The sequence below is a fragment of the Acartia tonsa genome, chromosome 8 (assembly GCF_053477335.1).
Source record: "Acartia tonsa isolate MP-2025a chromosome 8, ASM5347733v1, whole genome shotgun sequence".
Classification (NCBI taxonomy): Eukaryota; Metazoa; Arthropoda; class Copepoda; order Calanoida; family Acartiidae; genus Acartia; species Acartia tonsa.
Window position 1 is genome coordinate 3,227,275 of NC_137267.1, and position 25,728 is coordinate 3,253,002.

At 33.9% G+C, this 25,728-nt stretch overlaps 1 protein-coding gene and 2 long non-coding RNA genes across 3 annotated transcripts; 1 reads left to right on the plus strand and 2 right to left on the minus strand.

The window, feature by feature from the left end:
- Positions 1–76: 76 nt before the first annotated feature.
- Positions 77–1,397, minus strand: LOC145325818 (uncharacterized). Its single transcript, XR_013881601.1, has 2 exons — positions 648–1,397; positions 77–263 (listed from the first exon to the last, which is right to left on the minus strand). It is a non-coding gene; the product is annotated as an uncharacterized LOC145325818 (long non-coding RNA).
- Positions 1,398–2,477: 1,080 nt separating this feature from the next.
- Positions 2,478–19,239, minus strand: Pdcd4 (Programmed cell death 4). The gene is made up of 16 exons (XM_080168781.1): positions 18,929–19,239; positions 18,174–18,332; positions 17,782–17,925; positions 17,235–17,306; positions 16,149–16,182; positions 15,668–15,846; positions 14,999–15,085; positions 14,699–14,770; positions 12,531–12,581; positions 11,266–11,369; positions 6,042–6,132; positions 5,610–5,720; positions 4,649–4,837; positions 4,220–4,381; positions 3,596–3,704; positions 2,478–2,805 (listed from the first exon to the last, which is right to left on the minus strand). The coding sequence occupies exons 3-16, from the start codon at positions 17,830–17,832 to the stop codon at positions 2,702–2,704; spliced, it is 1,416 nt and encodes a 471-aa protein (XP_080024907.1). The 5' UTR covers positions 17,833–17,925; positions 18,174–18,332; positions 18,929–19,239; the 3' UTR covers positions 2,478–2,701.
- Positions 19,240–24,521: 5,282 nt separating this feature from the next.
- Positions 24,522–25,545, plus strand: LOC145325821 (uncharacterized). Its single transcript, XR_013881602.1, has 3 exons — positions 24,522–24,639; positions 25,103–25,241; positions 25,418–25,545. It is a non-coding gene; the product is annotated as an uncharacterized LOC145325821 (long non-coding RNA).
- Positions 25,546–25,728: the final 183 nt, after the last annotated feature.

The following is a 25,728-nucleotide window of genomic DNA, read 5'->3' on the forward strand; positions in this document are numbered from 1 at the left end:
TTAACAAAACCTAAAATTAAAAATGTGGAATGGTCGATTTCAAGTGCTCATATGGGTAAAACATTAAAAACATCAATTTTTAATAAAAACTTTATTCTTAAGATTAGAAAAAGACAAAGGTATCATTTTTTTCAACAACATAATAATAAAAATAATTTTGAATAGCTGCATGAAAATAATATTTTTAATTTATCAATTGCCCAGGCTTATTCATATTAATGCGAGTGAATGACACAGAAATATACAGGGTTAACAAAAGTTCTCTGAAAAATAATTAGAAAGAAAAAAAAAATTTCCAGTTTGGCTTAGATACAAGTGCTCAGTTATGCTGAAAACTCATGTATAGCATCGTATTACAGACAATTTTCGACGAACATTAAAGTAAAAATATAAACTTAACACCAGTTTAGTTAGCCCGGGTCTTTGACTTCTCTGAGCTAACAAAACTGATATAAATCTTATAAAATTAAATTTTAATATCCGCGGAAAGCTGTCTGTATGCGCTATATAGCTATTAGTTATATCGTATATTAAGTGGTATGAAATTTAGATAATTTAAAATAAGGATAATTAAACTTTCAAAGTCGACAAGAAAAGCAATTTAACCGGCCATATTGATAATTATCTTTCAGAAAACTTTTTCTAACCCCTGTAAACACAGAAGGAAAATTATAATTTATCGACAATTGACTTTGAAAAAAAGTATAAAAATAATACATAACTTTATATAACAAGCAAATATGCACAAGATAATAATAATAAAACTTTTTTTATACTCAAAAATGGAGGGAAAATAAAATCACATGGAAATTATTACAACATTCACGAAACCTCGGTATTATTTATTTAACCCTTTGATGGCGAGAGGGTTAAAAACGAGGTTTTCATACATTTTACCAAAATTAAACAACCAACAAATTTGCGACAATTTTTGCATCGTAAAATAAAATATGGTCCATATTTGGCACAAAACAAATATGAGAGTGGTCGATTCATGTATTCTTGTGGTTCAGGGGTTTTATTCTGCATTGAATCCTCAGCTAAGGGGGGAGGGGGTGGGGGTGGGTGAATAATAGGTAGAAAAAAAGTAGTGAACTGAAAATACCTACTGATATAAAAAAAAATTGAAAATTGTCTTCTCATCTAGACACAAAATCCCTTTAAATTATGGGAAATAAAATTTTAAATAGAGGGTGGGGAGAATGAGGGAAAATTAAATGTTATGCAGCAGGGGAAAATATGAATCTTTGCAGAATATGTGGTTAAATCTTCACAATGACACTCTTCAGAGATGGAAAAAAAACAGGTTTTTTTTAAAAGATAAAACCAGTTTTTTTTTTTTGGTTTAAACCAGATTTTTTTTTTTTTTGTTTTGATAAAAACCAGTTTTTTTTGTTTTTTTTAATAATATCTAAATTATAGGCCTGCCCCCCTCTCTTTTTTCACCCCTCCCCCCTTTTTCTCCCCCCCCCCCGAAACGGAGGTGCCCAAATCTGCCCAAAAGGACCCGAAAAAGGGCAGCCCAAAACCGCCCGCCCGATTTGACAACCCTGACTGACAGTTATTTACTGTATTTTTTACGTTATGAAAAGATATAACTGGAAAGATAGGCCTTTAGGTATATATTTTTAAAAAAACATTTTAACCATCCAACCTTGTTTTTTTTTGGTTTTTAAAGCTTTTATTTTAGTTTAAACCACTTGATTTAAACCACGTTTTTTTTATGCCATCTCTGACACTCTTACACATTTGTTCTATGTTTTTTTTTGTTGCTGTGATTAAAGTTTAAAAATCTTTCACTGGACAAATAAGACAAAATATAAAAAAAATTAAGCTGTGAATTGAGCCAAAAATCATCTGATTCATAATTTTTTTTGTCTATTTGAAAGTGGTACATAACAGGCACACGATAAAACTTTCATAACTGATAGAATCTTTTTTTTATTTAAATTATTTGATAATTTTAAAACTTTTTTTTGGTGATTATGAATCTATATAAAAATATAACTGAAATTTATCTTTTTAACAATAAGCTTTAGTTAAAAATTAAGTAAAAATTTGCTTTTTATGTTTTTTTTTACTTTTTTGGTTTATTTTTTAAATACTGCAACATAGGTAACATTTGGAAGAAAAAATTATTTTTATCAATTTTTGCTTGAAAATTAAAACATTGTTTTAAAAATTCTCTTTTTTGGAAATCTTTAAATTCTGCAATTAACAAAAAAATACATTTTTCAAAAACTTTTGAGATATAAATAATAACAGCTGTACCTATCTACAAGTAGAATAGACTTTTTTTTAAACTGGTTTTCATAACATCATAATTAACTGGTTTATTTCATGATTATTTCTTATAAAATGATAAAAAAAAACATTAATCTAGCTCTAAGCTGATCTAATGATATATTTATATTTAGAAACAACAAAATATTAAAAGATGTTATCATAAAATTGTGTTTCATTTTTTTGGTACCTACTTTTTATCATCTTACAAAAACATATCAGGCAAATCAAATGAATAGGGTAAAGATACACCAAAATATTGGTTTGTATGTCAAAAATGTTTTTTCTTTCTTTCTGATCTACTTGCGGACCAAGCTGTGTGCATTACACGGCATCTTAGTAGGTGATGTGTTGGCGGATTTAGGTGTTTTTTAACTTCACAAGCTGTGGGAGGAGGGAAGGAGGGGGGAGGCAGTGTTTACCAGTAGTTTGGTTCCTTGACGAGGCCGCCATCGCCCTCGGAGACGAAGCGCTTGCGGCCGCGTGATGGCATCTTGCGCACAATGTCGTCGTTGATAATGCCTAAAAGAATTAAATTGTCATCATCTATTTCTATAAATAGCTTTAAATTAAATTAATTTTCATCCCAACAGGGGTGTATATTTTCCATAATTCCAAGGAGGGGGTTGATTAAAATATAAGTAAATATCCCATATTTTTTCAGGGTTGTTAACCCATAACCCAACATAAAAACCTAAACCCTGTTTTATTTATTGGTTTCTGGTAGGTTATAAAAACCCAATGTTTTTTTTTTAAATTAGCAGTATATTCAATAAATGGCAATGGATTCCTACAATATTTTTTATTTAGTTGAATATTTTCTTCTCTTTTTCATTTTAACACTGTGTGTGTGTGTAGCCATTGTTTCTTAGTGTTTGGACCTAAGTAGTCATGGAGAGGACGAGACACTTTTGTATAGCCACTAGGGCCAGCTCAAGATCCACGCTCAAGTACATTATGACTTGACCCGCTGTCTCAAGGGAGCTACTCGTTATTACCTCACCCTCGCCGAGTATGGCAGGTGTCCCAAATTAAGTCACCGTAATGAATGACACTCTCCGCAGAGGAGCTTGGGATAAGGGTTGTACAGATGTTATGTACTTGACTATTAAGTATCCAAACCACTCAATAATCTCCCTTCTTACACAACCAGGGGAAGCTGCGTGAATGTATAACGACTGAGAAATTCGAGTTGCCACATAAGGACTTGAACTCGAACTCTCACCACCGTAACTCAGTGCGTAACCACTGAGCTATGACTGAGTGCGTCCGTCGGTTATATGGTCTTGTCTGTGATGCAACACTATCATACCTGACTGTCTGCATCTGATGACCCATCTCTCCAGAATGGTGTAGGCCGCTGGAACATCCAGGAATATTTCTGGCATCTCGTCGTACACACGCTGGAATCCCTCTCTCATCTACACACAATTTTATCAGTTATATGGGAGGGACGAGACATTGGAAAGATTTTCTAATTGCATATCATTATTGGTTTGCGAGCTTAAAGTTTGGAGACAAATATTTTCATCTACAGTGGGGGCCTTTTTGTTGATCAATTTTTCTTCCATTGTCCTATCCCTGAAGGTCACTGTGATTTGTGTTTAAATTTTCCAAGTAATCATGTAAGGGTAACTTTGTTTACCACTATCTAAGTACCTGACTTAACACCCAGAGAGAGTGGGGGTGTTGGGGGGGGGGGGGGGGGGGACAATGGGCTGTTTATTTGACTGGTCCCTAAAGTTTTATAATACCATTTTCTTTTTCGTTGGCTTAACAACTTTGGATTGGTTGATTTATAAAGTTGAGTGTTCAAACTTCAAACGTTTCAACCACTAGATTTAATCTACAGAAGTCGTAATTCAGTGTATCTTAAATGGGGATTTACATCAATTTATCGGCCATTGTCTTATCGCTTTAGATCTCTGCTATTTACCTGGTCAATAGTGATGACAAAGGTTCTGAAGAGAGCCTGGAGCAGCTTGCACATGGCCTCCTCCGTCTTCTCGTGCATGCTCTCGATGACCATGATGATGGCCTCGTAGACCAGCTCGTGGTGGAAGTGAGGCACTTCTAGCTCAGTCAAACAACGAGTAGCCTGAAAATCAGTTTAATAATCAATATCTAAATGTTTATTTGAATCATGCCTAACCAATTCTGTAGGTATACTATAGTAATAATATATAAGGTCCCTATACAGACTTCCGAATGAGACTTTTAAAGAATTTTGATTAATTTGTTCACTTAGTTTAGTGTCCAAACATTACAACCACTATTTGTATTCTACAAAAAGGGGAATTTTGTGTTTTATCATATTTTTCTGTCATTATTTATCTTATCCCTTTGTATCCCTGACTAGGTGTACCTCATTAATATCACAGCTGCAGAGGAACTCCTGAAGAAGGAGCTGTATCTGCTTCACAAGGTACTTGACGGGCCGGGTGCTTCCCCCCACCCCCCACACATTGTCCAGACGGACCATGCCGTGCTTCATGCTCAAAAGATTCTCTGCGCGGCACAGCGCTTTGCGCGCCTCGGCGCTCTCCACATGCCCCTGAAAAAATTGGTCATCTTCAAAACTAAAGCATATACTATCAATTAATACAGTTATCCGTAGATATGTAAATAACAAGGATGACAACATCCATAAAAGCGAAGCACTGAAACGGTAGGACAATCGGACATTAACACTTAATAATCATAATATAAATGTATAAGAGTCAAAGCAAAATTGTAAGTAAATTTGTTGAAAAACTGCTTGATTCAGGATAATGTTTATGGACATACTTACATTTTTAGGACTTGATTATAGAGTTGCTTCGCTTATTAAATTATACTTTGTTGTCCTAGGAATTTAAATAATAAAAATCAGATAAATCGGATGATTAGATCACATAAAAATTTGTTGTTAAAAAAGTAAAAAAATCAACATGTTTAAAATGGACATACGGACATTTTGGTGATGATTATAGAGTTGCTACGCTTTCTAAATCGTACCTTACTACTAAAGGAATCACCATGCAAAATTTGAATTCGATAGGACAATTCTAACATGCCAAAATTAACGAAAAAGCTATCCGTTACGGACGTACGGACGGACCGACCCTAATTATAGAAAAGCTTCGCTTTTAAAAATTATTTAATTCCTTTTCTGTTTCTTTTGGCGTACAATTACTTTAAAAATTAATAAGTTAGAACAATGAACGAATCTTTCACTAGAGAATAATTCGTTTGATTATGCCTTTGGTAACTAGCCTTAGTTTTTAGGAAATTGATAGATCACTCATCTCCCCCACTTACAATTTATGTAAATTCTATTTATTTACCTTGTATGAGTGCAGGAATTTTGGTGGTATACAATCATCGGCAATGGCCCTGGCAATAAAATTGCCAATAATAGTCGGAGCCTCGGGGGTATCAAGCTCGAGGTCGTCAATCTGCAATTATCAGAAATTAAAAATATAAAAATTCATATCTATTTTAGAATATCGAAAAAAAATCCCATAACGCAGACTTAAAGCAACTATGTAATCCTTATCCAAAAGTAACAAAATATTTGTCTGTTGTCTGTACCGAAGGATCTCGCTACCGCTGAACCGCTATGGTTCTCCTTTACAATTTAGCTTCTCATAGGTTCAGGGTAGGCTACAACCACACTCCCAAGAAATCGCGTCTAAAAAAAAAACCCTACCATCCTCATATGCCCCTAAAGGCCTCTAGGGGCGTATCCGCTAGTAATGCATAATCATATTGCTAACCTGCTTAAGCAGATAGTCGAGCGCCTTGCCAATATCCCTCTGGCTCACCACTTTCAGGTACAACTCTGATACTAGCTGTGAGGTCATCTCTCTAAATATAGTCATAATATTACAAGTATAATATCTCTAGCTCACTACCCAGGTACAACTCTGATACTAGCTGTGAGGTCATCTCTCTAAATATATTCATAATATTACAAGTATAATATCTCTAGCTCACTAGCCAGGTACAACTCTGATACTAGCTGTGAGGTCATCTCTCTAAATATATTCATAATATTACAAGTATAATATCTCTAGCTCACTATACCCAGGTACAACTCTGATACTAGCTGTGAGGTCATCTCTCTAAATATAGTCATAATATTACAAGTATAATATCTCTAGCTCACTACCCAGGTACAACTCTGATACTAGCTGTGAGGTCATCTCTCTAAATATAGTCATAATATTACAAGTATAATATCTCTAGCTCACTACCCAGGTACAACTCTGATACTAGCTGTGAGGTCATCTCTCTAAATATAGTCATAATATTACAAGTATAATATCTCTAGCTCACTACCCAGGTACAACTCTGATACTAGCTGTGAGGTCATCTCTCTAAATATAGTCATAATATTACAAGTATAATATCTCTAGCTCACTACCCAGGTACAACTCTGATACTAGCTGTGAGGTCATCTCTCTAAAAATAGTCATAATATTTCAAGTATAATATCTCTAGCTCACTCTAGCCAGGTACAACTCTGATACTAGCTGTGAGGTCATCTCTCTAGTACAATTTAAAGTATAATAACCCCTCCCTCCATGGCCCCAAGACAAAAATATTTGTTTCCATTCAAGGAAAGTAATCAAAGATTATTTTCGATTGATTTAAGCAGGAATGCGGAGCCGTTTCATTTTTGGTGCGGCTCCGCAGAGCTGTCTCTGAAAAAACGGCCTTTTGAAAAAAATAAGCCTGAAAAACTTTAAAAAGGTGCATTTGTACACGACACAACAGAGTTACCAAATTATAATTGATCTTTTTTCTTAGCTTACTCGGAGCCGTTATTTAACGAAAATAACGACTCTAGCTCCACAAAAATATGGCGGCTTCGACGGCTCCGGCTCCGCATCCCTGGGTTTAAGCCCCGAGAAAAATATTTTAGAGAAAAAAAATATCCTAATTTCCTTGTTATTTTTCTAACTTTACCTACGCAATGTGCAACTTAAAAAAAAAGATAACTTTATGATTTATTTAATGAAGTAATAGAGAATATGAAAAACCTTAAGATATACACGACGCACTAACTTATTTAACATTATTTTTTATTTTTTTTAGTTAAAAGGTTAAACACAGTTTTCTTCCTAGATACTTAGGTAATTATCAAGTTTTAAAACTTAAAGAATTATCGTAATAATCATGATTTCATATAAAAAGCTTAATTACAAAAATATTATATAACAGATAAGTTAATGTATTAAAATAACTGCAAACGATATAAGGACAAAAATAATGGATTTATTATTACTTGGATATCTTACACCATATTTTCATGTACTCTCAATAAAGGAAACATTGTAGTGAAATAAAACAACGACCTAATCCCCCCCTACTGGATAAACGAACTGACCAATAAATCACAGGGGAATTAGCAACCTAAATTGACGACAACTTTTTTCCCTTTCATAATATTCACGTCTTTTCTACATACATCCTTATACTTAAGTAACAGGATGTCAGTTTGTCTGTGTGTTTCTATGTTTGTACCGAAGGATCTCGCGAAATGATTATCTTTTACAGGGTAGCTTCTCATAGATCCTGGGAAGGTTTTTAACCATTTTGAGGGTGGGTACCACCACCATCCCATAAGAAATCAAAAATTTTTTGTTTTACCTATAGAGTAGCTCCACTGTTAAAAAAAAAATATTTTTTTTACTTATTTTTTTTCAATGTAAAAAAAAGGGTTAAATCAATATGTTAAGTTGAATTATACAACAGTCTTTCTTACAGTTATATAAGTGTAAGAAATATGTTTTTACTCAAGAGCAAAAAATATTTTTATTTCAATTTATAAAATTAACTGGAAATTTAGAAATTCCAAGATTAATTCCAGTTCTATTAGCCCTTAAGGGGCCGGTGGCCCGGGCTAACAAAATTGGTATTATCATTATGATTGTGCATTGTATTGTTCGTAGAAAATTGTCTGTAATACGATGCATGACTTTTCGTATGACTCAGAACCGGTTATAATCCAGCGGAAAATTGGATAATGATATAGGACTTTTAACCGGGACTATTTAAGACCTCTTATTCCATTCGTTTTTGATAAAGGGGGAGGTCATTTTCTAGTAAATTCCGTAAAGGTGTGTGTGATATAAGGCCTAAAAATAGTAGTAGAACGATAAGGTGCTCTATATATTTGTATTCCCTATTGAATAGAACAATAGGGAGCACCTTATCGTTCTACTACTATTTTTAGGCCTTATAGCACACACACCTTTACGGAATTTACTAGAAAATTACCTCCCCCTTACTAGACCATCATCCACCTACTTACTATTATAATTTTGTTGCTGTTTTAAATAAACATTATTAGACAACAACAACTCTGATATTCTTGCAACTTTTGTCTTACTCTCCCCAGGGATGGGACAATAGGCAATAAAATCAATATTCCTCCAATATTTATGGACTAAATTCAAAGGACAATTGCTGGTAATTATCTAGGGAGGGGAGAAAGGGTTGTAGATGATAAAAATTGTCATTGACCAATCCCATCACCATGCATGATTTTTAACTTATGTAATCAATTTCAGTAAATGTTCCTTTAAAAGTGACGATTCTTTACAAATAGCTAAGCTCTTTAGGTGAATTAGAAAATAGGAAATGTTATTTCAGTATGGCTTTGAATCAGAATATCCTTTGGATTAGAACCGGTTCCCACCCAGTCATATTGAAATAATCATGTATAGATAATAGCATCGTATTAGACAATTTTCCACGAATATTAAAATAAATATCATTATATTAATACTACTTTTGTTAGCTTATGCTCTCGGGTTTTAATCTTAATTTTTTTTTCATTTTTATATCCAAGGAAAGCTGTCTATAATACGATGTGATAAATAACTGTTATGGGTCGAAAGTAAAAATAAGGACAGACGGACAAACATGGCTTTCTTGCAGAGTCGCTATGCCACTTTAAGAAGACTTTCAACATTTAATAACGAAGTTTGAAATGTTTCTTGTTCGCTATTATGTATAAACATAAATTAAAATTCAATCACGCCCAAACAAAATAGCTTTGTATCCGTTTAAAAACAAAACAAGGATGGACACATTAACTAGCAGAGCAAGCAAGTTTTTAAATTATTTAATAAGCAATTCCTATATTTAAGTAAAAGGATGCAAAGCTGGATCTTTAAATCATTTTAGTGGTGAGCCGAATTTCAGCCAATCACAGCGCGGCATTTCATAAAATGCTGTGCTCTCATTGGTGGAAAGTTGGCTCACCCCGATCTGGCTCACTACTAAAATCAAAAATGATTTAAAGATCCAGCTCAGGGGTGATAGTTAATATTTATAAAGGGGGGGGGGGGGGAAGGGGTTGACAAATGCGTAAACAGGGAGTTAAGGCTTTGTCCTAGGAGTTAAGAATCATTTTATTTTTTAATTTGTCTTACTTGAATAGGTAGTCATTAGGCCAATATAAACATAATTTTATTTTAAGTAAATTATAAGTCGCCTTGCTATTCAAGAATTAAAAATTGTGTTAAAAATAAAAAGATTTTCTGCAAGTGTTTTGATAAAAATTGTGTTTAGTCAACAATTTCTGAACAATTTTCATTGGACGATTTCCTGCTATTTGAGTTTGGAATATTTTGTGTGTAAAGCTACTCTGAAATCTACTCTATCCCATCTCCCCCCTTATTCAGAAGGGATTAAAGCATTTTTAAAGCATGTATTGTTTATACGTCTTTACGTGTTGATTAATGAAGAATTTGTTTCCGCTGTGATAGAAAAGATTATCAGCCATACTGAAAAATCATGTACAGCATCGTATTACCGACAATTTTCCACGAATAATAAAGTAAAAAATCATAACATTCATACCAGTTTTGTTACCACGGGCCTTCGGCACCTCGGAACGAACAAAACTGGTTTTTATCTTATATTTTAGTAACCGCAGAAAGCTGTCTATAATACGATGCGATAAAACTAAATTCTTAGCAGGCCTTCTTTAGAACTTATATTGATATTCTTGTTACGATCCAAATTTCAAGTGTTATCTTATTTTGGCATAACAACTGCAATTTTAACAGGTTAATTCCAGCTTAATAAAATAAATAATAATAGTAATTGAATTTTTATAAATTTTGATTAGTAATAGGAGCATTTAATTTTTTTGCCAATAGGTTAAATTTATATTTTTTAGTAGGGTAGCTACTCCGTCAGTCCGTAACGCTATGGGAAACGAGAATTTCTCAGGAATAAGGTATAACCGACAAGTGAAATAAATCTAAAATAATATTTGGGGGGCAAATGGAGAGGTCGTCAATTTTACGATGTGTTGCCCCCCTAGCGACAGCTGAAAAACACGTATCGGTTTCGTGATTTTTTCTGAATTAATTTCGTTATTGGTATAAGCTGCGTTGTACCTAATATTTGTTGGCTCTTCAACATTACAAATTATGATTTCAATTCAGAGAAGGGGTAATTCTTATTGTAATCATTAGTAATGTACGTAATAGGGTTGGTAATCCGTATCCGAATCAGGAATCCGCCCAATTTTTGGTTTATTTTGGAATCCGAATCCGGAATCCGTTTTTTAATAGCAGATTCGGATTCTGAATTGGTAGGCTAAAATTAGCGTCTTGAGTTTTTTCTTTCAACTCCCCCCCTTTTTGAAGGCAAAGATTATCATCATTATATATGTAATCTTTTAAAATCTGGTTCGATTCTCGGAAGTGAATTATAGAGAACACCAAGAACATTAATTTTTAGAACATATGTAGCACTTAAATTTTTAATTAAAAGAAAGCCTTTTAAAATATTGCTAGAATCCGGAATCCGAATCAGGAATCCGCCAAAAATAAGAATCCGGAATCCGCGGGAATTTTTTTGACGGATTCTTGTAAGAATCCGAATCCGGTCCAAAAAAAAAATTGACATATTGCCATCCCTAATTCCATTTATCTCCATTGTCTTATCCCCTAAAATCCCTGACTATCTGCCTACCTATGGCTGGGTTTATGATCCATGGATAGTTCAATGGCAATGCTGACAACCATCCAACGGCGGGCGCCAAGGTTTGCCAACACCTCCTCAATACTGTAGATAACCTTAATATTAAAATCATGTTAATATCGTCCAATCGGTTACAAATTTTGTATAAAAATTACCTACTGTGATATTGAGTATAAAGCATTATTTTATAAGCTTCTAAGATTTTTTTTGTATACTTGATTTTTAAAATAAATAGATTCCTCTGACGATAAAGCACACTTTTAGGAATAATATGACTTTATTCCATGGGGGAGAGGGGACAATGGCCTAATCATACTTGTACCCAAAGTTTTTTAAGCTTGCGGGTTCATTCGTTGACTTAAAACTTTAATAAAAGGGGGGAGGCGGATGTGCCACTTTTTGAAACGAAAAGTAAAACGCGCATGATCTCAGCCAATAAAAAAGTTACAGCTCTAAAATGTCAATATTTTTAAAAAAATGCAAGTGTAAAATCTTACAAATGTAAAGTGAAAATGTAAGGGAATTTTTTTTTTAAATAAGTTTTTCTCAGATGATTGAAAATTGTCTATTATGGCGAGAAAAGGCAAAAAAAATTTCGGCGGGAAACGGCAGTTTTCGGCGGGAGCGGCGGTTTCGCCGCCGTTTCTTCACAGTTTCATATTGTTCTCCACAAAAGCAATTGCTGTGCCGAATCTTACAGCTGTAACTCTTTTATGGGCTGAGCTCATGCGCGTTTTACTTTTCGTTTCAAAAAGTGGCACATCCGCCTCCCCCCTCTAATTTAATCCTGATTGATTGGTTCAAACTAGCAGTGTCCAAACTTCTAAAGATTAAGATATCATTAAAATATACACAAGGCATAATTTATTTCTAAAAATTGGAGTTCAAGTTTTACTGTACAGCTATTATCGTCCATTGTCTTATCCCTTTTAATCCCTAGATACATGTTATTGTTTCTGTATTGATATCCAGGGAGGGAGAGGTCATTTGGCTGTTTATTGAACTAGTCCCCAAAGTTTTATAACAACATTTTCTTATTTGCTGGATCAACAACTTTGGGGAACTTATGAATTTTGATTGGTTGGTTCATAAAGTTTAGTGTCTAAACATTGAAACGTTACAAGCACTAATTATGATCTAAAAAAGGGGTAATTTTATGTATTTTTGGGAATGTACATCAATTTATCGGCCATTGTCTTAAACCTTTGGCTCCCTGATTAATAAAAATAAAATTTCTATACGTACAGTACACTCACCTCGTCATAATCACCATTAGCAAAATATTCCAGTACCAATGGTTCCACCAGTTTCCTAAGGTCAAATCAGTTCCAATTAAAAATCTCAAATTTAGTTTTCACTGTGAAATTTTTAGGTTTGTAAATGTTCAATTCCAATAGGTACTTTGCTTTATAAAAAAAAGTGGTAGGATGTTCAAGTGTCTATTTTTATACACTGGGCCGATATGGTTCTCTCGTAAGATTCTTTATGTTCTAATGGAATGTATTCTTGGTTTTCAGGGGGAATGTTGGCCCAACCCTTCTAAGAGAAAAAAAATTATTGCACTCATAGATGCCGCCAGGGGCAATGTATTAAAAAAGGGAAATGTCGTGGCATCTTAAAAGGCACAATTTATTTGTAGTAAAGATTTTATTTAAAACTAAGATTTACACACCCTATTAATGAATACCACTTTTTAGAATACTGCTGTTCATATGAACATATTTGTCCTTGTTATACTATTCTTCTGTTGTTTTTTACCCATTTCAAAACAGGAAAATATTACGTAGTTTTTTTTCTATTTTAGATAAAAAATCGAAAAATAAATATAGTTATCTTTAGAGATAATCATGCAATATTTGTGTCAATTAAGTATTAATAAATAAACAAATAAATATGCAGCGAAGCAAAAATTAGTCCCCAAAGTTTTAAAATAACGTTCTCTTATTTGTTGGCATAGCAACTTTGGGGGACTTTATATAATTTTGATTGGTTAGTTCATTATTATATATAAAAAAAAAAGTTTTCACATATCATAAATTATTGACTATCTGCACTTAATAAATCAAAGTTGTCCAATATATATATGATATTTTTCTTTATAATTTTATTTAATAGTACATTTCCCTTACTTTCTTAAATAACTTAATTCCGTTGGATTCGATTAAATTCAGTTTACAAAATAATCTAGTTATTAGTAGGTAGCGAAGCTACTCTATAATTTGCCTTGTCTGGCCGTCAGTACGTCTGTAACACTATTGAAGAAATGCAATTTTATTAGCTGTTATTAAAGATTTCCTACATAAAATTTCATGAATTTTTAGTGCTTCGCTACTTATGGATGTTGTCATCCTTGTTTATTGTTTAAATATAAAGAAAGATCGTAATTGAAAATTAGAGAAAGCAAAGCATATTTTCTTCACGACGGAAATAAACAATTTAGGAATTTAAGATCCACAACTGGGCTAATTGTGTCCATAGGTATAAAGTATCGAAACAATGTGCGTTTTAAGTAAAGTTTTCTGTATATTTTCTAAGTGATTACAATCTCGAAAACCGCTGTACCGATCTGGTTCTCCTTAACAGGGTAGGTCCCGGGAAGGTTTATAATTATTTTGGGGAAGGGTACCAAACACCCTCCCCCCCACCCAATTTTTTTACTTTAAAAAATTCAAAATTGAAAATATTGTGTTTTTGGCTTCAACTTCTCCCTCCTCAAGTGCCCCTAGAGGCCTCTAGGGGGCGAAGCCGCTAGTATTATATAAATAGGAAGGTTTTTCAGTCTGTGGCTTAAGATACTGATAACTACTAAACCGATTGAGTTCTCCATTTTAGAAAAGTTTTACATTGGTCCCAGGATAGATTAGGCTTTTTATTTTTGTAGATTAAAGTCTTGGGATAGTTTTAGGCTATTTTCCTATAATTCCTTTCTTATTCAAATACAGAGACTCTAGATGCTAGGGGCGCAGCAGCTAGCTATCAATAAATGAACAACATTGTAATTTAATGGCATTGAATATTAAGCATTCCTAATATAGACATTGGAAATCCAATCATAAACCAAATACGTTTATTTACAAACTGAAGACTTTCGTATTCAAATTGTCGAGTATACGCATTTATTTCTTTACTTGTAGTATTATGTAGTTGCTTCAATTCCAGTATGCAGTAAGTTTAAACGAGAATCCTCAAAATCAAGGAAGCTATATATTGGGGTTTTAGGCTATATTTTTCTATCCCTCCAATACCCTTCAAATACAGATTTGCAGCTAGGGGGGGGAGGGGGGGGGGGGGGTTCAGTCGCAAGCTGACTTTAAAGTAAAGTGTACACTAGTTGTCTAAGAACCCGAATACTCCATTTGACGAATCAATGTATCCCCTCCCTCCCCCCTCTATTTATGTAGAGATTTTTAATTGGTAGAACTTTTTTCCTGACGTCCTCTTCCGACATTTCTGGAACAACTGGCTTCAATGAGATCACTTTTCTTTCTTCCTTCTCCTAAGATAAAAACTATGATTACAACATCGGTGTTGGTATTCAATTAAAGCTTATAAAATAAAATCGCCCCTAGAAAAAAAACACTCCACCCCTAGAAATCTCCAGAATATTTTTCTTTTCAATAAAATTCAATACAATAAATTGTTGTATCTTATCCCTATAAAAAATACATGAGATCACTAAGACATTATAAACCTTTACCATTAAGTCCTAGAACACAACACTAACCTTAAATTCTTCATCAGAATCGTAGTTGGGATCATTTTTGTCCACCCATGGGAGGTTCAACTCGTCTCCAAGGCGACCCCAGGTTCCCTAAAAAAACATAATTATTTTCAACAATAAATGTTCAATTCACCTTTTTTACCAATGCTATAAATTATTTTCCCTTTGAAGGAATATTAACTATGCCAATTAGACTATAAAAGTTGGAAATATTTTTAATCAATATAATAGATTTGAAATCTACATAAAATTTTAAGGATTTTTTATAAAATTAGTTTTTTATATAATTCTTTATTTAAAGGCGCAAATACAAATTAAGTTAAATAATTTTGAGATCTGTGATTGGTGGATTGAAAACTATCTGCGCTCTGATTGGAGAAGCTTAAGTGACGTACATCATTCAACCAATTAGAGCGTAGGTAGTTTCCAATCCAGCTATCCTATTGGTCAAAATTTATTAACTTAAATCGTATTTGCGCCTTTAAATAAAGAATTATATATAAAAAACGAATTTTATAAAAAATCCTTAAAATTTTATGCAGATTTCAAATCTATTATATTGATAAAAATCTTTAAAACTTTTATAGTCTAATGCCAATTCCATTTAAATCCATTTTGAATATAAATCAAATTGTATCTTACTAAGTAACAAAAAAACGAAACCTAACGCACCTTTCCACCGCCGCCATTTTTCTTAGGCAGGCCTCTTCCCGCACCCCTTGGCCGTCTGCTGTTCTTGCTCGTCCTGTTGGAGAGAACGCCGGCCTTGAGCTGCAGGCCTGCCTGCTGCCCGTTATCCTCAGAGAATGAGTGGGACTTGTTGCTTCGTTTGGCTCTTTTCACAGGTCGACCTTAAGAGTAATAAATTCATGTATTTTCCAAAAAAAAAGCACTGTAATGATTGAACTTAAAGATGTTTTATGCCAATCTCTGAAGAAAATGGATGAAAATCTTAATGCATACCTAACCTAAGAGTTATATTCTTTGGTACTTTTAATCACCCCCTACTATACAAACCCAATCCAAAGTCTTATTTTTCTGTTAAGAATAGGTACTTAGACAAAAACTAAGATACTATTGCTACACACACAAAAATTTTCACTAGACACCCTTCACAAAAACGAAAAAGATTTAAGCGGTGAAATATTAGTACCTGGCATACCAGGAATGGAAGGTGCAGCAGCATCCTGATGGATCATAATGCATTACAAAATTGTTTTGTTATAACATACGCATATATTTTTAAACTTTTTCTATATACCATTATATATTATACTAGCGGCTTCGCCCCTAGCCTCTAGGGGCTTTGCTTCAAGAGGTTTGATCAAACCAATTTTTCGTATTTTAGATTTTAAAAAATAAATCTAAAAAAAAAATTTCCTTTGGGGGAGGGGTATTTTTTTATGAGGGGGTATTTTAAATTTTTTGGGGGGGTTGGGGGTGTCCCACCCCCCAAGAAAATAGTTATAAACCTTCCCGGGACCTATGAGAAGCTACCCTGTAAAGGAGAACCCAATCGGTTCAGCGGTTAGCGAGATCCTTCGCTACAAACAAACAGACACACAGACAAACAGATAAGACATCGTTTTACTTTGTATTACAGACTAGCGGCTTCGCCCCTAGCCTCTAGGGGCTTTGCCCCAAGAAAAAAAATAATTTTCTGCACCAGCACCAGCAGCACCAGCTGCACCACCTGCACCAGCAGCACCAGCTGCACCAGCAGCACCAGGAGTATTTTTTGGGGGGGGGGTAAATTTTCATTTTTGGGGGGGTTGGGGGTGTCCCACCCCCCAAGAAAATAGCTTAAAACCACCACAGGACCGATAGGTATATACCCTGAAGAGTAGAATCCAATCGGTTCAGTGGTTACCGAGATCTTAAGCTTCAGACGGACAGACGGACAGACGGACAGACAGACGGACAGACATCGTTCTACTTTGTATTATAGATAGTAGTAAGATCTTTTGTTTGAAGCTTAAGATCTCGGAAATGTAGGTCTTTATTTCTTGCAATTTTTAGGAAAGCTTTTTTATATATGTTTAGAATGGTTTAAGGCAATTTACCTGACCTACCCCGCCCTAAGAGGCTAGTCTGATTAATAGTAAAAGAAGCCGTAAAATCTTCCAAGTTGAACATTTTCTTAAGATGCTTATACTGCAGTGAACTGGCTAGCCTTGTCACAACTTATTGCATCTACCCACTGGCTAGCCGTAACACAAGCTTGTAATGCATATCCTGCCTTCACTTGGTCCTCGCCCTCCTCCTTCTCCAGGTCCAAGTCTTCAGTATCGCCGAGGTCTTCAGCATCAACCTAAAGTAATACATTAATCATTAAATAAATTAACAGGATGTATGTCTGTCTGTAGTTTCAGGCCTCGGTAACCGCCTAACCGATGTGGTTCTACTTTACAGTGATACTTTTGATAGTTATATGGCAGGTTTATATTCGGGGAAGGTACTACAAACAGAAATATCAATCCCCCACCAAATTCTTTTTAGAAATTTTTAAATTGGAAGTGGGGTTAGACAATGCAAACCTACCCAAATTTTGTATAGCAAAAAGTGTCGTATTATTTCAGGGATCCTAAGAGAATAGACAATGGACGATAAATTAATGTTAATCCATAATAACGAAAAACAAAACTACTCTTTCTAAAAAATTAACGATTAAAAATTTGATTTGGAACTAATCAATCATAATTCAATTAAAGTAACCAAAGTTTGACAGCCATGAATAATATAACGGGGTTGTAAAACGTTGGGTACCACTGCATCATTTTACTTACATTGTTGGTGAACTTTTCGCTGACGCCACCGGATTTCTCTACTTCCATCATGTTTGAGCTGGTTGTCTTTATAGCGCGGGGCTTGAGGGCAGTTGGTGAAACTTCTAGAGCTCTTGATTTAGGCAGGTACTGGTTTTATTAAGCCCTGCCGAGATATGGATAATCAAAATAATTGTATTTCATAATATCTTAGTTTTAAACCACTTTATAAAGCACACTCTTTTTTTATAAGTATCCCTTATTTTTGAGCTCTCCCCCAACAGTTTCAACCTACAAAATGGGTAATTTTGTTTCTTATAATTGAGGGGTTATGTACCTACATCAATTTATAGTCCATTATGACAGCAAAATTAAGAAGAAATTATCAAAATATTTTATTTATCCAAATCTTTCCTGTTTTAACAGTGCTTAATCTTTGCTAATGCTTTAGTTTATTTTGATTGTCTGTTTGTTGTCTTCACGCGTCCGACTGAGCAGAGTATTGAGAGGGATGTTGTCTCGCGTCACCTCTGGTTTACACGCTCACGGAGCTACTTAACTCTTTATTACACCTAAAACAATAGATAAATATTGGTTTTCATCAAAACTTAAAAATATAAAGATTTTATGATGTAAAGCTTTAAATTTCGAAAACTACTAAACTTAACTAGATGAAAGAGTTAACATTTAAAGGGAAGCTTCACGCATGTCCCAGATGGTTTAAGGCCATTTTTGTGACCTCGGCATTTCAAAGGTCCTATTACAGTTTCGGGCTATTAATGTTAACTTAATAATCAAGTTCAAGGGTGGCTTTAAGCTATTTTACAAAGGATTGAAAAAGTGTAATGCGTAAATCCACCAATGTACGTGACAATTTATAAAAATTACAGAAATGAATTATTGGTAACGAAGCTACTCTATAATTTCACTTTGTATGATACAGTCAGTCAGTCAGTAACCCTGTCGGGAAAATATGATTTTCTTGGCTGTTATTTAATCCATCGGTCATGCTTTTATACTTTGTCCGTTTGTCCAATTATGATTTTTTTAAGCTTCGCTATAGTTGTCATCCTTGTTAATTAATAAATTAAAGCAAAAATGAAATCAATTTTTAAAATATACACCTAAAATAATAACAACACTGTTAAAAACAAATAAAAAAGTTCACCTTAGTAAAAAGCAATTTATAGGGTCCAATCTGTGAAACCGGGCAGTGACAGTCACAAAATCACGGTGAATCGGCGGCACCGAACCCGTTAACACAACGTCTCAACAACGGTCAAACGGTGTAATCCAAAAAACCGTTGATTAAAAACGCTGAAAAACACAATTTTTCTGATTGATTCGGATGATGAGGGGGAAAACTGCTATTATTACGACGCACACTCAAACTAACTAACACACACACGGAGTGACAGACACACAGACAGATTGCAAGGAAAAATTTTGTTACTACGCATTAGAGCCGTGGGGTCGGAGATGCCAACATATTTTTCCAGACACGACGCTACTTTTGATTTTCATTGAAAATTACGTTTTTAACGCTAAAATTTGTGTATCTAACATCAAATAGCTAAACTATGGTGCTTTAAACTACTTTTTACTAGATTACAATAAAAAAAATATAACATAGAAATTAGGTGAAAATGCTAATTTTGAAAAATTTCAAGATGAGCCGCAAGGTAAGAAGAGTTGATGTCGCTGAATCAGGGAGAAATTAGTCGCATAAAAAGACGCAGAAAATTCTAGATTTTTAGTTGCCAACTCATCTAGAGAAAGGAATACCAATACATTTTAAATGAATTTAAGCACAATGGATATATATTATTACTTGGTTCTTACACCAGATTTTCATGTACTCTTATAAAAAAGAAACTCTCAGCGGGATAAAGAATCGACCCTCACCATCCCTCCCATTTACCCCATCCCCTTTCCTCCACTGCACTGCACTGGATGAACGAACTGACCTAAATAGATAAATATTTTATCCCTGTTATAATATCCACGTATATTCAATATCCATATTTAGCACTAATTTACACTCTTGTCAAAATTTTTATTTGTAAGATTTTAAAAAATTATCACAGTCTGGGGCTGCTATTTAGCCAATTAATTTTAATTGAAATTGCCGCAAAATTTAAAGGGTATGAATAGCTAATATGGATCTTGTAGCATTAATTTATAAGCTTGTACACAATAACATTAACCACTTACATTTTTGTAATCCTATATAGCTTGTTCTTTCAGTGGCGTGCGAAGCACTTTGTCTAGGGGGGGGAATTTTGAAGATTTTGTAAAATTTTGCCCCCCCCTAAATCAAAGTGCCCCGGGGGGGCACTTTGCTTTAGGGGGGGGCATTTTGATTATATATACTAATTTTAAATAAGGGCGTTTTAAGGGGTGGGATTATTTGATTATGGGCCTTCTAGTCCTTATCCCTTCTTCCCCATCCCTATTTCCCATTTATATCCCCCATCTCTTCCCCCCCTCTCTTCTCCCCCATCCCTTCTCCCCACCCTGCAATGACCGAAGGGAAGGGAGCTAGAAAGCATCTTCGAAAAAAAAGTACAGAAGATAATTTAACCTTCCACCCCCCCCCCCCCCCACCACAAAACATTTTTTATGGGAGGAAGGGGATGTTATAAAATCTCAGCAGGAAGAATGAATAACCCCATTAAAAAAATTTTGGGGGGGGGGAGATAAAAACACTCATTTTGGAAATAATTTACCAAAAATAAACCTAATATGTAGAACTGATTTTAAATATTTCTTTATTGTATGACAACAAGGATGACAACATCTATAAGTAGCAAAGCACAAAAAATCATTAATAAGAATATAGACAAGAAGATTTAAAGAGCATTAGTTTAAATAAATATATATTTTAGGTAGAAAAAGTCACAAATCCTTTTTCTTGTATGTTGTGTGATGACAGTCAAAGTAAATTACATACTAGATGCTTGGAACAACAAGAGATTTTATTTTTTTGATATTATAATCCACAAAAAAATTTATTGTGCTATAAAATCCAAAGATATAAAGAACTTTGTAAAAAATAAAAAAAAAATACTTGTCCTTTCATCTACAGATATGAAAATCTCTTAGAAATATGGAAAACTTTGGGATATAGTCTCTTTTGTGGCAACGCCTCTTAAGGGGCATTTCGTCGTATTTTCATAGTAGCTTTTAATAGTTTATTATAGGTTAAGTTAGGTTAGGTGATTTTCCCGCAGGGTTAGGCAATTGGCCCCACAGGGGCTATAAATAGGGGAAAAGCTACTGTGAAAATAGGGAAGAAATTAAGAGGCAATGTCACGAAAGGGACTATACCCGAAATTTGATTTTGATACCCTTAGCTACAAAAATTTTGTGAATTGGACCAAACAATGGGGGAATTGTGAAAGATACAAAATTGCCAAAAACGTCCTAAAAAGCAGTCCGACCTCCAGAAATTTCTAATATTTAATTATACTCCATAATGTTGGGAGTGTTAACATTAAGTTTTAGCCTTCTATCTTTAATTGCAGTTAAGAAAATTACATTTCCCCATTAGCATTACAAACTGACAGCCATAGTTATTATAGAGAAGATAAAAAGTTATATCAACATATCCTACCCTCTTCAAATGGCAATTTAACAATATGTCAATTTTTCATGAAGTGGTGTTTTCAAGGATTTATTAGGGCAGTGTGCAAAGCGCACCGAAAAATATTTATTTCCTCTTTTAACTAAAATCAATTAACTACAACAAGAGTGACGTATTTTAACAAGTTAGGAATATAGAGTGTAGTTAGTTTTAAGGCTCTTTAATGAAAATTGCCATAAAAAAAAACATGTCTTTTTGTAAGAGTATGTACACAAAAAAATTATAAACTTATCCTGAACATCATAAGACATCATATATAGTTATTAATTTAGACAGACATACAATGTTGAAAAAAAGGCTTAGATAAATATCAACGCTGTTTTATTTTGTTTTATTTATTTATTTTTTATTTAAATAACTTTTTGATTAAATATTTGATTTTTACAAATGTTTTTATACAATGTGATAAAAAGCAGAAACCAATTGGAAGGGCACAAAGCGCAAATTTTTTTCTTCAAATATGCAGGGAGGAGGGAAGGTGTTTTGGGCTATTTATTAAACTAGTCCCCAATATTTCATATAAACATTTTCTTATTCGTTAGCTCAACATCTTTTGGGACTTAAATGGAATATTGATTGGTTGGTTAATTAAGTTGAGTTTCCATACGTTTCATCCACTAATTGTAATCTATATAAGGGGTAATTTTGTGTATCATCATTGGGGATGTACAAAATTTCTTTGGTAAAAAGTTTATATTATACAAAAAAAGATACTTCCTATTAAGGTTAAATGAATAGTAACTGTCTGTTTGGCGCGAAGCGCCAAAAAAATTTTTTGTTGAGTATTTCTTGATCTTTTTTTTTGGAAATTGGGAGAGTTTTGCTTTTTGTAGGGTAGGGGGCAAAAAGGGGCATTTTTGTTTACCAGGGGGGGGCAAAACGGGGCATTTTTCAACATTTAGGGGGGGGCAGGGGGGGCGGTCGCTAGGGGGGGGCAGGGGGGGGCGTTTTGGTCGCTAGGGGGGGGCGATTGCCCCAAACGCCCCCTTCGGTTCGCACGCCACTGTGTTCTTTATAGCTTTATGTTCCTTACTAGCGGCTGCGCCCCTAGCATCTAGGGGCTCTATATTTGAAGGGCAGAAAATAGCTTAAAATCATACCCAGACTTATTTATAAAAAAAAATTTCCTAAAACCATCTCAGGGCTTATACTAAGCTTCCCTCTAAAGGAGAACCACATCGGTTCAGTGATTAGCGAGATCCTTCACTACAAACAAAAAAGCTTAGTACTTTATATTATAGGATAGCTTCTAATAACAATATTAACAGCTACACTACAAGTCTCTTTCACAAGTTTCAGCAGAACAGGGATATAATTTATAAAAATAAATTGAACCTAAAAAAATTTAGTAAATAGGTTTGACATAATATTTGAGATTTCTTCATGATTATAACAGAAATAATATTTTTGGATCATGTTACTTGTAGATGCAGCGCTTATCACATGTCACTTGTAGATGCAGCAAACTCATACATGTTACTTGTAGGTGCAGCAATATCCCCCCTCCATTCCCTATAGAGATACTAATATGATTATAAATAGAAACAATTAAGATTAATTCGTTAGCTAAACATTTATTAGTAATGGTTTTGAATATATGCAAAAATATTATCAAATAATTACACATGATATTGAATAGCAATCTGGTTGCACAAATTGTAAAATGCATTATCATTATAGCAATCCCTTCACATGTATTCATCCAAATAACTTTGTAAGAAGGTTCTGGTTTAATTTGGTTCAAGGAAGATGTTTAGGGTTTTGAAGTTCTTTAGAAATGACTAAAAAGCTTATTTTTAATAAAAATATAACTAACATTGTCTGCCTATCTCCTTTTTTTTTTATCTTCCTTTAACATGTTACTTGTTTTTATCCAAACATAATTTTTGGCTTTAATTTGTGCAACTTCCCCTCATACTCTGCTACGATATTGATGGAGAAATTTCATGCTACCTATTGCTTGAGAGGACGATTTTCCAATGTTTATCGCCAAAATTTTTTGTTGTTATTCATGGCAAAGGGGATAAGAGGTAGCATTTGACTTGCACAAAAATTGCATGAGCTCGAAGGCAATTCCATGGCAAAATATCTTGCTGGGAATTGTTGGTATGCTTTAGAATTGTAAAGCCAAAAGGTGCTATTCCAATTTATGTTTGTACTTATTTTGTTTAAGAGGGATGAATTTTTGTTCAGCTTTTGGCAATAATAGTTGGTTTGCCCCTAGTTTCTAGGGTAAGGAATGGGAAAGATGGGGGAAAGTAGTCGAAAACCAATTCCCATGGCATTTACAAATCCGTCTATAAAGTACAAGCGATTTCCAGGATCTTCAGACAAAAAATCATACAACTTCTTATAATAGAATTGTTTTTTTTTACAACATCTTTTATGCAAGACTTAAACGGCCTGTATGAAAACAATGTGTGAATACTTTACTGCATAATTCCTACCTTTCAGAAAACTGCAATTGGAAAATAAAATTTTCATATAAAATGACCATTTCAATAAAATTTGACCTTATATATAAATGTATATAATATTCTTTCAATCAATTTATTATTGTTGTTCTTTTATGTATGTACTGTTGTACACCCAAGAATAAAAAATCTAATCCAAGACCATAAATTAATATTCACACACAAATAAACAAGGTGGCAACTCTGTTTTGGTCTTAAAAATTGCCGAATTCAGCGCTGTACGCGGCAAAATTGAACAATTTGCGCGTTGTGCTGGCGTGTTATGTTTTCTTTTTATTTCATAAATTAATTTCCAATCAAATGAAAATTGTAATTTAATTAATCAAGAATATGTTGAAACGGGCCAATGTTTTAAAATTTTACTGGTATTCAAAGTTTTACCTTAACCTTATCTAATTTATAGTTTAAAAATGTAGTGTACTTTCTTCAAATTTTGTATAATCGTTGGATTATCAAATAGAAGTGTAACTTTTCTACTAAAAACTTTAATAAATAGAATAATGTACATCTATTTATCGTTCATTGGTTTAATCTTTGTGTTCCCTTTTTGTCAATTTAAACTCCCTTTTAATATAATGTAGTTTCGATCGATAACCACTGAACCGTTTGAGTTCTGCATGTTTGGGGCTTTACGAATCGGTCTCGGGATAGAAGATTTATATATTGTCCATTGTTCCATCCCTAGAATATTTCAGACCATCCTGAATGAATTTATCAACGTGTCTGTGTAGAATAGGATGATGTCAAGATCTAAATCAGGTTTGTTTACTTTCTTTATATAAGTAGCGCAGCTTCACTTAAGCACAGCTGGAAGGAGGGGACATACGGCTGCTTATTACTACACTCCCTGAAGTTTTATATTAACTGTTTCCTATTTGTTAGCTTAGCAACTTAAAGTTTAATTGGTTGGTTCATTAAGTTAATTGTTCAAACGTATCCACCACTAATTGTAACCTACAGAAGGTGTAATTTCATTTGGGGATGTGCATCAATATATCGGCCATTGTCTTATCCCTTTAAATCTCTGACTTGAAATTATTAGTTGTCACTCTAAAATTGCCTTTTTTGCCTTAATTACTGTTCAAATTTGGCAAGAAATGCATAAAAAAATGGCCTGTGCTTGCGTTGTTTTAGTAAAATTTTGAGGCCACATAGTTTTTGTCAGAAGTTTTTATCAGGCCTTTCTTTTGATCTTGTAGCTGAACGTTTTTATTTTGTTTAGCCAACAGTTTAGTGTCACTAGAGGCTGGTGGGGGCGGGGGTAATCCTGGCAGCCCAGGGGGATATGAGTACGAGTGGCGACCCCCTGCCTCCGGGGTCAGGGAATGGAGGCAAGCCATTTCTACACCTTTAGCTTACAGGTACACTCATTTATTCTGTATCTTGTTGTAGTTCTTAAAAACTTATGATTCTATTTTTAAAAACATTAGTTTAAGTTTGAATTAAAAATAACAATAGGTATCTCTTCCGTCTAAAATTTTCATCCATTTAGTTGAATTTAATTTGTCATTTTGTTAATATTAATCTAATATTTCAGATTAGGGAATTCAACAGTACACTTTAGACCACATCTAGTTTTAGGAAATTGTATGAACATTATTTAACACAATAAATATTTCATTAACTATTATATAACAATTAAATGTATAAGTTAAGATATGTAATCCAGGTATTTTCCGGATCTAGTGTTGGGGACATTTTTCGTCTGCTAGCGAATTGCTGTTTTTCATAGCGACTTGGCTGTTTAAATATTTCCGATGCTATTGGCTGATTTTTAGAAACACAATTGAAAGTCGGGACTGGGTCCATGGTTATTATTTAGCCCATTCCCCCCTCTATTGTTTTACT

Bases quoted from the DNA above. Each gene is read 5' to 3' on its own strand.
- Pdcd4 (XM_080168781.1), bottom strand. From the start codon at position 17,832: ATGATGGAAGTAGAGAAATCCGGTGGCGTCAGCGAAAAGTTCACCAAC. The intron at 15,086-15,667 runs GTGCGTTAGGTT...ATGTTTTTTTAG, and splicing joins AAAATGGCGGCGGTGGAAAG to GGAACCTGGGGTCGCCTTGG. The intron at 12,582-14,698 runs AAAGTTCTACCA...GACCTTAGGAAA, and splicing joins CGGAAGAGGACGTCAGGAAA to CTGGTGGAACCATTGGTACT.